At 42.8% G+C, this 16,217-nt stretch overlaps 1 protein-coding gene and 1 pseudogene across 2 annotated transcripts in view; one reads left to right on the top strand and one right to left on the bottom strand.

Moving 5' to 3' along the window:
* The window catches only part of map4k4 (mitogen-activated protein kinase kinase kinase kinase 4), a 70,076-nt gene that overhangs the window by 37,036 nt on the left and 16,823 nt on the right, over positions 1-16,217 (top strand). Inside the window, exons 12-19 of one of the 2 annotated variants that reach the window (XM_067442963.1) lie at positions 3,445-3,655; positions 6,886-7,047; positions 7,170-7,256; positions 7,341-7,484; positions 10,624-10,805; positions 10,932-11,040; positions 11,718-11,972; positions 16,067-16,172. In XM_067442963.1, coding sequence (XP_067299064.1) covers positions 3,445-3,655; positions 6,886-7,047; positions 7,170-7,256; positions 7,341-7,484; positions 10,624-10,805; positions 10,932-11,040; positions 11,718-11,972; positions 16,067-16,172 — 1,256 coding nt within the window. The remainder of the gene's footprint in view (positions 1-3,444; positions 3,656-6,885; positions 7,048-7,169; positions 7,257-7,340; positions 7,485-10,623; positions 10,806-10,931; positions 11,041-11,717; positions 11,973-16,066; positions 16,173-16,217) is intronic. The other variant, XM_067442964.1, reaches the window with a different exon arrangement.
* LOC137076220 (5S ribosomal RNA) lies at positions 14,813-14,928 on the bottom strand (annotated as a pseudogene).

Below are 16,217 nucleotides of genomic sequence, written 5' to 3'. Positions count from 1 at the left end.
ACATCAGCAGTTCCTCAAAGCCAGATTACAGCTCTCTCATGGGCAGCTGGACAGGCTTTTCTTACTCCTTCACTGGATTTCAGGAAATACATTAAGATGAAATACCTACGTTTAGACTTTCACCTAAAGACGCTTTTAAAGCTGCCCAGAGTGTGAGGTTTCAGTTGTTTCCACATTCATTACATCAATTAAGAATCCATTTCAGCATGGAAGAGAGATTGGTGAATGGTCATGTGTTAATGAAAACGTCTGTATGCAGATTTTTGTGTTTATAGTCTCAATGAAGTGAGAATCAGTGTTTTTGTTTAGAAATCATGATTCTTCCATGATTCTGGATAGAAAACAAAATAACGGGTCATCAACTTTTGAGTGGCGGTGTCCGAAATCACCCTCTATACCCTCTATAAGGAACTATTTGAGGGGACAGCCGTGTTGTCTGACACCACAGTGGACATCATTGATTCACCTATTGGTTAGGGATGTGCATTTCAAGCAAAAATAATATTCGATGATCGCTGGGAATTATTCGAATATTATTCGAAAATCGCACCCCTCCGCAGCATGCACGCAAACTGGCATAGGTATATCCTTAAATAAAAGCCTTTGGTCAATTAAACGCCGGGTCTCTGATAGTGGCGTGGTCAGCACAAACAAATAAAGGCCGGGGGAAAATGTGTGTATAATCTCCTCAATGCCTTTCATTTAATGGGCACTCAAGTTCATCGTGGGCTACAGTCGGGTTGTGCCGTGAAGGCTGACCAACATCACGCAATCATGCTGATGCCACGCGCCCGTTCTTGCGAGTGCGACACACACTAATTCTATATATTTTCTTCTATAGTTAACCTAAAAACTTTGTAGGGATGACTCTGTAAATTAAATTGAGAATATAACTGATGCAATTATGCCATTTTAAATAGGCTACATGATGAGAGATGAGATCTGTGAAAATACCGTGTCAGGCAGGCTACACAAATTGATTTTCGCGTCTTTTTTATACGTCTTAAACACTATTCGCACGGGATTAGTATTATCTAGGGACCTCTGTGACTTAGAAATTACACCCCCGCATCGGAGTTTTGCGTGGCGCGCATTCGCACGGGATAAGCTTGTGATTTTACTCGAATTTACTGACTTATCTCCCGGATATGATGTCAAGACTTCGTTATAGATATAGCTGTATGAAATCATTAAACAGGCATCGATATCGTTTTGATTATTTTATAGTAATTAATAAACATCATTTCGTTTTTTATTTATTACGCAAAACTCAGATGTGGGGGAGTAGCCTAATTTCAGAGGTCCCTAGATAATACTAATCCCGTGCGAATAGTGCTATAGTCTACTCTGCATTTAACTTAAAATATTTTATTTTGTACAAGAAAACAGAATAGGCTTCAAAATAAACTATGTTGATGAAATATTGTAAAGTGGTCATGAACTATAGGCTACACGAACGACCGTTTATAAAAATAGGCAAAATCAAAAATGAAGCCCTATCTCCGAGAAAAGTGCGTGCAACCTATTGGAAGCACGGGTGAGTAATTAGTCTGGTCAAAAAAATAACTAAATTACAGTAAAAAAAAAACGAAGTAAAAAAAATTATGTAAAGCGACATAAAGTGCATAAAGTGGAAGGAAGCTTTTTTCCCTCACGTGCAACGATAGCCTATAGAAAGCGCGGAGTCATTAATTGGGTTAGAAAAATAACAAAATTATATATATTTTTTAATAGAAAATAATATTTATGTAAAGAAATATATTAAATTAAAAAGTGCTTTAAAGTACACAACTCTTAATGGAAGGAAGCTTTTTCTCTCACGTGCAACCTAGAAAGCACTGAGTAGGCTAATTAGTTGGGTTAGTAAAATAACGAAATTACAGTTTAAGGATAAAAAAATATTTATGTAAAGAGATATAGTAAAATAAAAAGTGTTTAAAAGTGCACAACTATTCTCAAGTGGAAGGAAGCTTTTTCCCTCATGCGCAATATAGAAAGCGCAGATGGATCATTAGTTCGGTTGGAAAAATAACGAGATCAGTTTTTTAAAGTAGACAATAATATTTATGTAAAGAGATAGCCAAAATAAAAAGTGCTTAAAAGTAGGCTATACAACTCTTAAGTGGAAGAAGGCTTTTTTCCCCTCACGTGCAACCAGGCTGTAGAAACCGGAGTCTGGTTCGGCTAAAATAATCTCACGTGCAACCTATATAAAAAATTAAGCGAGGAATAAGCATTTTACATTTTTCTCAATGCTGGTTACCGCTTAGGCTACAGTAATTCTGACCGAATTGCTTTGTCGACTTTCTAGCTGTTGTATAAATGGTGATATGTTTGCATGTTTCGTAAAAAAAAATCATTGATAGATTTCTGTCCACTGGACCGTTATCGCTTTTATTCGCTATTAATTTAAAACGGTTTAAAGGCTACATATATGAAGAAAGAGAGGGAGAGAGACCAATGATGACTGTTTAATTCATTATGGTATAGGCTGTGTTAACAATTAATTCACTGTAATGTGGATAAACGCGCTGTCCATGAATCTGTCGTCAGTGCAATTTTTTCAGCTATCCCTAACTGACTGTGCAGCTCCCTTACACGGTCTTCAAAAAGTTTCTCCAGTCTGACAGTGATCGTCTTTCTAGACGGGACAGTAAACTCGGGTTCTACAAACTCCATCAGACTTCTAAAACCCTCTCCTTCTACAAAGCTGATCGGAAACATATCTTTAGCGATCATCTTCGTGATGAGGGCCGTTGTTTGCTCTGCCCGTCTAGCATCCGACTTGGTTGATCGGATCATAAAACTAGCCACTGATTGCTGCTGACCTGTGGATGGACCTGCTGGGTATTTTGCTCTCAGATGACTGTGCATTGTAGTGGTTGACATATGATAAGCAAGCTTCGCATGGCAGAGTTTGCACTGCACTTCTTTTTCATTAATTTTATTATAAGAACTCCACACAGAACTCTAATTCGACATTGTGACTACGTAATGTGCGTATGAGACGATGTGTTCTTCTTCTGTTGTGTGAGAATTGATTGACAGCTTTTACGTGCGGTTTTGACAGCGCGCGCCACCCGCTGGTTACATTAACACGTCACCACCGCATCAGCGCTGCAAACGTGGATTTTTTTTTAGACGACAATCGCACAGCCTATTCGATATTCTATAATTAAATCAACTAATCGAATATTCGAAAATCGTGACTCATCCCTACTATTGGTGAAACCTATATAATTGATAATATCTTTATTTGAAGCTTTTTTCTAAATTGATTTACTCTATTCATTGATAATATGAATTATGGCAAGACTGAAATAATGATCCTGTGTGTTTGAATCTTACATGATTTTGGGTGTATGTGTTGTGTTTATCGGAGTGTGTGAGTGTGAGTGAGTGTGGTTAAGGAGCAGGATGTAACTCTGCTCTGCATTCCCGCAGCTCTATTGTGAATGTGCCGGGCGAGTCGACTCTGCGGCGGGACTTCATCCGTCTGCAGCAGGAGAATAAGGAGCGCTCAGAAGCAATGAGACGACAGCAGCTCCTCCAGGAACAGCAGATGCGCGAACAGGAGGAATACAAGCGCCAACTACTGGCTGAGCGGCAGAAGCGCATCGAGCAGCAGAAAGAGCAGCGGCGGCGGCTGGAGGAGGTGAGCGCAGGAGGCTACTACCACAAACACACACTGCGCTCGTGCTAGACCAGAACCCTACACAAGCGGGTGTGTGGGCCTGACCTAGGCTACCTCAGACCAACTAAAATCAGTGTCTCATATTAAACAGTTCTCTGCGTGCATCTCCCTCCAACACACACACTTTCATGTTCTTGATCGTATTTTACTTTACTACTGTCCATGTCCAGAAAGGGAATAAAAACATCATCACAGTAGTCCATATGAGACATCAGTGGGTTAATTAGAGTCTCTTGAAGCATCCAAAATACATTTGGGTCCAAAAATATTAGGGCTGCACGATTAATTGAAATCGAACCGCAATCGCGATTTGGCTTGTGTGCGATTATGAAAGCTCAAAGGCTGCGATATTAAATAAATAATTGCCCAGTGTGTTAGCGAAGAGCGGCTCTGTGATAAACGCTGCTCCGTCTGAAAGACTGCGAGTTTGAGTCGCTTATAACGTGCGTTTGAAAAAGCAACAAGAGTCAAACATCTTCACAAACTAGTGAAGCGCTCATAAACCTGTTCAACAAAAGACAACGTTTAATAACATGTTTAACTCCCTTCATATCGTCAGTCGAGTGTGTGTGAGCTGATGTGGCTTCTCATCAGAGTGAGGCAGACGAGGCGTTATTTTACAGTATTCTATCTCAATCAGCACTGCACTATAATACACTTTATTATTATGAAAATACCCTTGACGGCTTGAAGAACTCAAATTCACCATATTTAGCTGCAGTCGTGTTTATTGTCGTCATGTTTAATCAAAGCGTCTCTATCTTCTGTTTACACAGCGCTAGCTTCACATCAGGGATTTCCTGAAAACTAAAGTCATTACTTCTCTGAGGCAAATGTGGCGTTCTCCGCTCGAGGGCGCCCTCTGGCTTTCAGTATGAATTAAAAACTTTTGGGTAATCAATAATAAGAAAATAATGCTTAATACATTTTAAAACTTAATAAACTTTTTAAAATTATAAATTTGTTGGACAATCCATGTTTTTCTTCAATGTACAGGAGTTTTTTCCCCCACAGTGGATGCACAAGAGATTCATATTTCATATTAAAGACAGACTTTAAGAATAACTCCTTAGGCTTAGACCTTTCTAATGTTTTTAGTCATAGGCTGTCTGCATATTAATAGGTAACCCAGTAGTTTTTTTGTGTGTGTAAAATAAGTTTTCTGTAAAATATTACAAAAATAATAATAATAATTAGTATTAGTATTATATTGTTATATTTATTCTGACAGACTCTTTTTTTATTGGTAATTATGAAAATGTTATTGTAATGGTAATATTTATTATTTTTAAAAATATTTTTAGCAGTAATAATAATCATAATAATAATTATTAGTCACATTAATATAAAAACAAAAAATGTTATAAACACACACTTTTCATTTGTAAAAAATTATAATAACAATAATCACTTTTTAAATCGCAATCGCAATTTTACAGAGAATAATCGCAATTATATATTTTCCCCAAATCGTGCAGCCCTAAAAAATATCCAAAACCATGATTTTATTCAGCATTGGCTTCTCTTCCGTGTTGTTCCAAAAAGATTTAAACGGTTAATGAAGCAATGAATCGATCAATGATTCCGGTCGCCAATGTCACGTGATTTCAGCAGTTTGGTGGTTTGACGCGCTTTGAAATGCTGAAGTCACGTGACATTGGCGACCCAAAACATTGATCGATTCACTGATTCATTAACCGTTTGAATCTTTTTAGAGGAATGCGGAAGAGAACAAGGTCTTACAGGTGTGGAGCGACATTAGGGTCAGTCATTAATCACATACATTTCATTTTTTAGTTAACTAACCCTTCAAAGAGACTAGTGTTCAGTTGTTATTCGCACTTGAATCCATTCCTGATGTTCTTGGTTCTTATTTATTAAATCCAGGCTATTGGCTGATGAATCATTGATTAAAAATTAAGATACAAATCATACAAAATGGAATTCACTTTAAAGAAAGGCTTTCTACAAAACCGAACTTTATGAAGTGGTCAAAATCATTTCTGACCCACTCCCTGTCTCCGACATCTGTGCGATGAACGTGCTGACGTACTCAGCTGGAGTTTTTCCTCATGGCAGCGGAAACAACTCACAAAACTTCGTCATTTTAGATAAGTGCAAGACATTATAAACTATAAATGCTCTACTTTTATTTGGGTTCACTCACAATAACAGCAAAAAAGTGTGTTTTTGTAAAAGAAAGAAAATAAGGGTGTGCTTTCGGCTGAGAACCTTTCTGAAACACGTCTCAAAGATGAACTGAAACTTAGTGAATACTTATCATGTTATCACTTATCATAATAATGAATTGCGAATCGTGCCTTTATTGAGCGCCTTCACTCACATGCTCTGATATATAAAACATGGTGGACAGGGTAGAGCGTGAATGATGTGTGATTTCCAATCTCTAACCAGCACGTTTCATTTGAATGTGAGTATCACGAGTATCCAGCGGAGCCACTTTGTCACCAGGGGCCACTTGAGATGTGGGAAAGGAGTTTAAAGATGTGTAGGCCTCGAGTGCACTCTAATGCTGTAAGGAACAATTATATCCAACACCAGAATATGTTTTCACTGAAAATGGCAAATATCTCTGTCCAGGTGATCAATGTTGCATGAACCATATAGGATAATTTAAGTCACATGATCGCCAGTTTGTAGAATCACCCATCACAAGAACATTTTCCAACAATAGTAGACAATGCATGTACTATAGCAAAGGATTGGTCAGTTAAAGATCGCCGCATGGCCCTTTAGGTATAAACAAATCATGTTGAACTCATGAACGCTCGTATCACAATATAGCACACAGTCTTCAGCGATATGAGCTTGCTAACACTCACACAGTTTGGTGAAAACTGCCATTTTGAAAGCAAAAGGGGTCAGTTCTTCTTTGAGGTCTTATTCTGGTCAAAAGCTATGGTAACACTATTAACCCTTTCTTTATCGGGTGACAGTGACGGTGGCATACACTATGTAGGCGGGAACCTCGCGTTCTCATGTCACAATGTGTTTCAAACATGCTGTTTTTGCAGGACAATATTTGCTGAAGGACAACCGTTTAGGCCCTTCTGTCTTGTATGTTGAAACATGAAGTGGCAATACTTTGTCCCGCAACTCGAGACAACACAACGATAGAGTTGAAACATGAGGAAAATAAGGATTGTAAGTTTAACTCTTGTGTTCTGCAGCAACAAAGACGAGAGCGAGAGATGAGGAGACAACAGGAGCGAGAGCAGCGGAGGAGAGAGCAGGAGGAGAAGAGACGTGTGGAGGAGATGGAGAGGAGACGCAAGGAAGAGGAGGAACGCCGGAGGGCGGAGGAGGAGAAGAGGAGGGCCGACCGTGAGCAGGTGTGTGTCCCGTGTTGGTGGTGTAACACAGTAATAAAGCAAAAGCAGATGAAGCAGCTTGAGCTGTTAAATATCAAAGAACAGATAAAATCAGTGTATGTGTGTGTGTGTGTGTGTGTCAGGAGTACATCCGCCGGCAGCTGGAGGAGGAGCAGCGGCACCTGGAGATCCTGCAGCAGCAGCTCTTACACGAGCAGGCCATGCTTCTGGTGAGTGAACCCTTCTCGTCTGCACTGAGAACCAATTAGACCCATGAGTGTGTGTTTGGTGTAAGTGTGGATCTGTGATCTCAGGCGGACGAGCGGCACCGGAGGAACGTACAGGGCTCTCCTCAGGCGGTGGTGATGCCGAAGCAGCCGCCCGCTGTGCCACCACGTTCTGATGCCTTCTCCAACGGCAGCGTCCCGGACCAGAGCCACCGCCCCACCGACCCACAGGTGACGCCTCCTCAGCTGACATAAACACCTGATCTCAGTTTATGATAAAGGTTATATTACAGGTTCAGTGCTGGTGAAGTTCAGGAAACAGCATTTGTGACACAAGGCCTCAAACTGGTGTGATGTCATTTCAAACAAAATCAGGACAGATTAAGTTAGTTTGGATTTTGCTTCAGGGGTTTGCTTTAGGGGTTTGCTTCAGGGGTTTGCTTCAGGGGTTTGCTTCAGGGGTTTGCTTCAGGGGTTTGCTTCAGGGGTTTGCTTCAGGGGTTTGCTTCAGAAGTTTGCTTCAGGGGTTTGCTTCAGGGGTTTGCTTCAGGGGTTTGCTTCAGAAGTTTGCTTCAGGGGTTCCTTCAGAAGTTTGCTTCAGGGGTTTGCTTCAGGAGGTTGCTTCAGGGGTTTGCTTTAGGGGTTTGCTTCAGGGGGTTCCTTCAGGGGTTTGCTTCAGGGGTTTGCTTCAGAAGTTTGCTTCAGGGGTTTGCTTCAGGAGGTTGCTTCAGGGGTTTGCTTCAGGAGGTTGCTTCAGGGGTTTGCTTCAGGGGTTTGCTTCAGGGGTTTGCTTCAGGAGGTTCCTTCAGGGGGTTTGCTTCAGGGGTTTGCTTCAGGGGGTTTGCTTCAGGGGGTTTGCTTCAGGGGGTTTGCTTCAGGGGTTTGCTTCGGGGGTTTGCTTCAGGGGTTTGCTTCAGGGGTTTGCTTCAGGGGGTTTGCTTCAGGGGGTTTGCTTCAGGGGTTTGCTTCAGGGGTTTGCTTCAGGGGTTTGCTTCAGGGGTTTGCTTCAGGGGGTTTGCTTCAGGGGGTTTGCTTCAGGGGTTTGCTTCGGGGGTTTGCTTCAGGGGTTTGCTTCAGGGGTTTGCTTCAGGAGGTTCCTTCAGGGGGTTTGCTTCAGGGGTTTGCTTCAGGGGTTTGCTTCAGGAGGTTGCTTCAGAAGTTTGCTTCAGGGGTTTGCTTTAGGGGTTTGCTTCAGGGGGTTCCTTCAGGGGTTTGCTTCAGGGGTTTGCTTCAGAAGTTTGCTTCAGGGGTTTGCTTCAGGAGGTTGCTTCAGGGGTTTGCTTCAGAAGGTTGCTTCAGGGGTTTGCTTCAGGGGTTTGCTTCAGGGGTTTGCTTCAGGAGGTTCCTTCAGGGGGTTTGCTTCAGGGGTTTGCTTCAGGGGTTTGCTTCAGGGGTTGCTTCAGGGGTTTGCTTCAGGGGGTTGCTTCAGGGGGTTTGCTTCAGGGGTTTGCTTTAGGGGTTTGCTTCAGGGGGTTGCTTCAGAGGTTTGCTTCAGGGGTTTGTTTCAGTGGTTTGCTTCAGGAGGTTGCTTCAGGGGTTTGCTTCAGGGGGTTCCTCCAGGGGGTTTGCTTCAGGGGTTTGCTTCAGGGGTTTGCTTTAGGGGTTTGCTTCAGGGGTTTGCTTCAGGGGTTTGCTTCAGGAGGTTTCTTCAGGGGTTTGCTTCAGGGGGTTCCTCCAGGGGGTTTGCTTCAGGGGTTTGCTTCAGGGGTTTGCTTCAGGGGTTTGCTTCAGGGGTTTGCTTCAGGGGTTTGCTTCAGGGGTTTGCTTCAGGGGTTTGCTTCAGGGGTTTGCTTCAGGGGTTTGTTTCAGGGGTTTGCTTTTGAAGTTTGCTTCAGGGTTTTGCTTCAGGGTTTTGCTTCAGGGGGTCGCTTCAGGGGTTCGCTTCAGGGGTTCGCTTCAGGGGGTCGCTTCAGGGGTTTGCTTCAGGGGTTTGCTTCAGGGGTTCCTTCAGAAGTTTGCTTCAGGGGTTTGCTTCAGTGGTTTGCTTCAGGGGTTTGCTTCAGGGGTTTGCTTCAGGGGTTTGCTTCAGGGGTTTGCTTCAGGGGTTTGCTTCAGGGGGTCGCTTCAGGGGGTCGCTTCAGGGGTCGCTTCAGGGGTTTGCTTCAGGGGTTTGCTTCAGGGGTTTGCTTCAGGGGTTTGCTTCAGGGGTTCGCTTCAGGGGTTCGCTTCAGGGGTTTGCTTCAGGGGTCGCTTCAGGGGTTTGCTTCAGGGGTTGGCTCCGGAAGTTTGCTTCAGGGGGTCGCTTCAGGGGTTTGCTTCAGGGGGTCGCTTCAGGGGTTTGCTTCAGGGGTTTGCTTCAGAAATTTGCTTCAGGGGTTTGCTTCAGGGGTCTGCTTCAGGAGTTTGCTTCAGGGGTTTGCTTCAGGAGGTTCCTTCAGGAGTTTGCTTCAGGGGGTTCCTTCAAGGGGTTGCTTCAGGGGTTTGCTTCAGGGGTTTTGCTTGAGAAGTTTGCTTTAGGGGTTTGCTTCAGGGGTTTGTTCTGGGGGTTGACAGCTAACGTCAATGCTGAAGACACTTATAACTATTCTTTAGCTTAAAATCCACTTTCGAACACCAGCAAGTTCAAATAACTGTAAACTGAAATAATAAAATAATAACTGATTGGTATCTGATGTGATTCTGAGCACTGTATGAGGTAGAAACATGCTATTAATAGATTTATGTCATGCTAAAGAACAGAAGATTGTTTTCATTACAGAATAAAAAAAAGGTTATTGCAAATTTTTATCTCACAGTTTGTTTTTGACATTATTCCTCAAAATTTGAGATACAAACTTTGTGAGAAACCATTATAAATGTGTGTTGTTCCTATGAAAACTCCAGAAAACGCTTGAAGAAGAACATAAGTTTATTCTCGTGGTTTCATGTTTCTTCTGTCAGATGTCCATCTTACCGCATTGCCTCTGTTGATGCAAGACTTCCTGGTGTGTGTGTATGTGTTTGTGTGTGTGAGAGAGAGAGCCCTCTGCTGCTTAAGGGAGGACAGTGCTTCTGATATCTGTCATGTGTGCGTGTGTATGTGTGTGTGTCTATGAGAGAGAGAGAGAGAGAGAGAGAGAGAGAGAGCGCCTCTGCTGCTGAAGGGAGGAAGGACAGAGCTGTGTGTGTGATCAGTGTGTGCGATCACTGTGATCTGGAACCCATTAGCTTCAACAGAGATTAATTTTGTGAATTAAGTGCCACAACAGTTTAATGACAGCCTCAGTTTGTCTTTATGCCTTTGAGCCAGAGCAAGCCAGAGATAAGTGTGTGTTGTACTCTGCTCGGAAGTCACAGCTCAAAGTTTAGGACTGAAAAGTTCTCTGGTTGCTGCGATGGAAGTTGTGTGTAGTCTGGAGTCCTGTTTTATGCTGGTTGGTTTGAATTGCAGGATCTGACGGCTCTGGCTAAGGAGCTGCGTGCGGTGGAGGACGTGCGGCCACAGCACAAAGCCACGGACTACTCTTCCTCCAGCGACGACTCCGGCACCACAGATGATGAGGACGATGAGGAGGTGGATCAGGACATCGGGGACGAGTCCACGTCCGGCCCGGAGGACTCCAGAGGAGGAGGGTAGGCCTTGGTCAGCAGGGATCCATCACTGGACATGAAGCTCAGAGCCCAGTGTGATGGAGAGAGTGCTTTACAGTGTTGATCAGACCTGTCCGTTTGACTGTGGCATCATTCTCTGATTGACAGCTCGTCTAGACTCAGCAACGGAGAGGCAGAAGCAGCGAAGACGATGGTCGTCCAGGACGATGATTCCTCCTCTACACCATGCAAAGACAGCACGCTGGTCATGAGACAGGTGCCCCACACACACACACACACACACACACACACACACACACACACATACACACACACTCACACACACACACACACTCAATAGAAACACTAACACTAATATATATATATATATATATATATATATAGCCATACCTGTCCAGGAATCTCGTCCGGCTTAAGCTAGCCCCAGACTAAAGTGCATGTTTCAGCTGTTTGAAGCATATCTTAAAATAGTCATAGTACAGCCTCAGAATAACACACTGGACACAGATCAAGACCCCGTGATATGAATTGGGACCATATATGATGTTCTGATCACTGATGATTCAACAGTTCAAAACTACTGTAAAACGTATGGTCATGTACAGTATACACACACAGACACACACACACACACACACACACACACGCACACACACATTCCTGCAGCCTCAGGAACGTACAGTATACAAACACACAAATGTTGGACATTTGATTATTTGTTTGTTTCTTTTGCTCATTGTCACTGTTCCTTTATTTCATAATTTCATAGTCCTTGTTTTCTGTGGATTATAGATGTTTTTAATTTCTTTATGTGAAGATTGTGTTTGAATGTTATTGTTTCACCTTCAGCCCTTTTGCCCCTAACTGCGAGTTTAGCCCAAATATGCGAAACGAAAGGGAAGAGTGTTTAAAAGAGGCGTTTGCCTTTCTCAGTTCCAGAGGTCAGGGCCTGTGACCCTGTTGGGCTCAGGCTGGAAAGAGGCTTCTGTAGAGCTTGTGCAGAGGAACTGCATTGGGGGTGGGAACCTGCTCCTGCCCGACCTGCTGCAGCAGTCCCAGCGCTCGGCCGGCTGCCCCGCCTCCTCTCTCAGAAGCCCCGCCCTGTCCCCGCTCAGCCCCGCCTCCTCTCCCAGAAGCCCCGCCCTGTCCCCGCTCAGCCCCTCGGACACACACCCGGGCTGGCCAGAGGTGACCGCTGCTCTCGCTTCTGGCTCTGATGGTGGGAGGTTTAGTGTGTGTTAGTCACTCTACTCTTCCTTTAGCAAACACTTTCAACCTATTAACCACATCATTAACTGCTCGTTTAATGAAGGCTGTACTGGCTCATGTGACTGATCTAGCAGAAGTCTTTAATGTCTTAATCAACCAACTCAAAGATGCTTTAAGCCATTTGTATGCCCAATTAACACAACCTCTTATAATCTGTAAAGGTTATTGTGTCCATGATATGAGTTGAGGTTCACCTACAGTCAAAGCAAACATAATTTGAACACAGATATGATGTTTCTCTAGTGTGTGAGGACACTTTAGTTCAGTTCTGATGAGTGAGGAGAGAGTAAACGGTGACATATTACACATAAACCCTTCATACAGTGACTACCAGTACAACTGATGAGGATTCAGAGCATGCTTTGCGGAAGTGTGTGTTCTTGAACTGCTACACCACAGTCTGAACTAAATGAAGCATTGCTTGCTCATTGTTTGAGCTAAATTGATTGTGTTCTTAAATCTAACAGCTGATTGGTTGATCCATCACATCCCTTTCTATCAAAGTTATCCGACATTATCAGAAGGAGTTTGTTCAGTATAACTCTGAGTTCTACTCCTATTTCATTACTATTGTCGAAACTATTGTGAATAAACGGATAATGTGAGAGTGTTGAAGGTGTCTGAATAAATGATGGTTTGACTTTATGTCAGAACAGGTTGTTTTTGCACAAAAAGTCATATTTGCAAAAATGAAAGACTTTGATTTAGCGCTGCGTCTCTAAGGCTTATCAATCAACTATTGCGCGTGAGCAAATGGAAAACATCCGTGTAAAGCATTATGAGCTCATTTACTTGGTTTGCCCTCGAGATCCGCTCAGGGGTCACACTTACAGTCATTCTTTATGGTTCAATGACACATCAAAAGATAGATTTCATGACTCCAACAATTGTGCTATTGGGCTGTCCTGATCATTCATAGATGAACTCAAAGATACGCGTGTGAAGAACTGCATTTTTTAGTTACAAGAGTGTTACAAAGTCAAGGATGAAAATGCCTCACCCTTCATCTTAACTTTCTGGTTTGAATAAAGAAACGTCACTTGCGCTTTTAGTTTGGGAAGTTGAGGTCCAGTCGAGTACCGCACAGAAATGTAGGAGGTAAAATATATACATCTAAAAAGTCAGCACAATATGATGTCTCATATAGTGATAGTTAAATATATACAACTCTGGAAAAAATAGGAGGCCACTTAACATTGAGAAATCAATGTAAAAAACTTTCACAGATGGGTCATGCACATATTTTAACAATACTTGAATAGATTTTATTTCTATCCTTTTTTTCCCCTTTTTCTGTACATCATTTACAGGTGTTGGTCATATAATTAGTATATTATCAAAAAGGGGATTTATTTCACTAATTCAATTAAAAAAGTGAAACTTGTATATTATATTCATTCATTACACGCAAACTGATATATTTCAAATGTTTATTTCTTTAAATTTTCATGATTATAAGCAAAAATGTTAATATTGTGAAAAGGTTGAATATTGAAGACACCTGGTGCCACACTCTAATCAGATAATTAACTCAAACCACCTGCAAAGGCCTTTAAATGGTCTCTCAGTCTAGTTCTGTAGGCTACACAATCATGGGGAAGACTGCTGACTTGACAGATTTCTAAAAGATGACCATTGACACCTTGCACAAGGAGGGCAAGACACAAAAGGTCATTGCAAAAGAGGCTGGCTGTGTCCAAGCACATTAATAGAGAGGCGAAGGGAAGGAAAAGTTGTGGTAGAAAAAAGTGTACAAGCAATAGAGATAACCGCACCCTGGAGAGGAGTGTGAAACAAAACCCATTCAAACATGTGGAGGAGATTCACCAAGAGAGGACTGCAGCTGGAGTCAGTGCTTTAAGAACCACTGTGCACAGACGTATGCAAGACAAGGGTTTCAGCTTTTTCATTCCTTGTGTCAAGCCACTCTTGAACAACAGACAGCGTCAGAAGCATCTCGCCTGGGCTAAAGACCAAAAGGGCTGGACTGCTGCTGAGTGGTCCAATGTTATGTTCTCTGATTAAAGTAAATTTTGCATTTAGTTTAGAAATCAGGGTCCCAGAGTCTAGAGGAAGAGAGGAGAAGCACACAATCCACACTGCTTGAGGTCCAGTGTAAAGGTTCCACAGTCAGTGATGGTTTGGGGAGCCATGGAATGTGGTGCCAGATTTCATTTTCCAACAGGACTTGGCAGCTGCACACAGTGCCAAAGCAACCAGTGCCTGGTTTAAGGACCATGGTGTCCCTGTTCTTAATTGGCCAGCAAACTCGCCTGACCTTAACCCCAATAGGAGATCTCTGGCGTATTAATAATTCATTACATTTATATAGCGCTTTTCTAGGCACTCAAAGCGCTTTACATTGAAGGGGGGAATCTCCTCAAACCACCACCAATGTGCAGCATCCACTTGGATGATGTGACGGCAGCCATATTGCGCCAGAACGCTCACCACACACCAGCTGATTGGTGGAGAGGAGACCGAGTGATTAAGCCAATCAGGATAGGGGGATGAGTAGGAGGCCATGATGGACAGAGGCCAGTGGGCAGATTTGGCCAGGATGCCGGGGTTACACCCCTACTCTTTATCGAAGAACATCCTGGGATTTTTAACGACCACAGAGAGTCAGGACCTCGGTTTAACGTCTCATCCGAAGGACGGTGCTCTTTGACAGTACAGTGTCCCCATCACTATACTGGGGCGTTAGGACCCACACAGACCACAGGGTGAGCGCCCCCTGCTGGCCTCACTAACACCTCTACCAGCAGCTCCTGGTTTTCCCAGTTGGTCTCCCATCCAGGTACTGACCAGGCTCAGCCCTGCTTAGCTTCAGTGGGAAACCAGTCTTGGGCTACAGGGTGATATGGCTGCTGGTTAAGTATTGTGAAGAGGAAGATACGATCTGCCAGACCCAACAATGCAGAAGAGCTGAAGGCCTATCAGAGCAACCTATCACATAACACCTGAGCCGAGCCACAGCCTGATCGACTCCATGCCGCATCGCTGCAGTAATTCAGGCTAAAGGAGACACAACTAAGTGTTGACTGCTGTACATGTGCATACTCTTCATGTTCATACTTTTCAGTTGGCCAAGATTTCTAAAAATCCTTTCTTTGTATTGGTCTTACATAATATTCTTATTTTCTGAGACACTGAATTTGGGATTTTCCTTAGTTGTCAGTTATAATAATCAAAATTAAAATAAATAAACATTTGAAATATATCAGTCTGTGTGTAATGAATGAATATAATATACAAGTTTCACTTTTTGAATGGAATTAGTGAAATAAATCAACTTTTTGATGATATTCTAATTATATGAACAGCACCTGTATATGTCATATGACTAAAATCAGTACATTTGTGTGTCAGTAGTGATGAAGCACAGCTATATTTTAGATTGTCATGGTTAAATCATCTAATAAAGTTCAACACTATTTGACATTTTAAGTGAGTTTTCATCATACTATTGGTTTTAAAAAAATAGATTCAGGTCAAGTCCGTGGTCAATTGATGTCCATGTCCTGATCTTTCAGATTGAGTGGAGGTCGGCGGTTTACATGTCGATAAATCCTTAAAACTGTAGATCTGTACGGGCTGGATACAACATAACACCTTCATAATACGGGTTTGTTTAGTCATAATTTCTACTAAAAACAACGTCACGAAATGAGGTATTTGCGCTTGCTGGTGGGCTGTGCGTGCGAGTGATGATAGCAGGAATCCACACGAACCAGAAACCCAGAAAAGAGAAATGCTGTGGTCACAGGTCTTTCTCCTTCAGCTTGCTTGCGTCCATTTCCTCCCTTGTTGTTCCTTCTTTGTTATTCTTAGAACTGCAATGATCATTTTCTGTCATTCTATTCATCTATTTTTTCCACCAACCACCATCAAGTCATTCATGTTTTATCATTTGTGTGTTTAGTTCTAGCGGTCTTGATCCGTCAAACTCTGCTAGATTTGCTGAAGTGTGCTTTAATCTCTGATGTTGTTTGCTCACGGTGCTCTCCCAGACTCCCACAGTGCCGAAGCACAAGTCTTCCTCCTCATTCACGCCCTTCATCGACCCACGCCTGCTCCAGGTGTCTCCGTCCACCGGCAGCGCTCTCAATAACGCCGGTGAGTGTCTAACCCTAACCCTAAAGGAGCTGCCACAAGCCCAGT

This window comes from Pseudorasbora parva, chromosome 5 (assembly GCF_024679245.1).
Source record: "Pseudorasbora parva isolate DD20220531a chromosome 5, ASM2467924v1, whole genome shotgun sequence".
NCBI lineage: Eukaryota > Metazoa > Chordata > Actinopteri > Cypriniformes > Gobionidae > Pseudorasbora > Pseudorasbora parva.
Note: the sequence above shows the minus strand (reverse complement) of the source record. Positions and strands in the feature narration are given on the sequence as shown.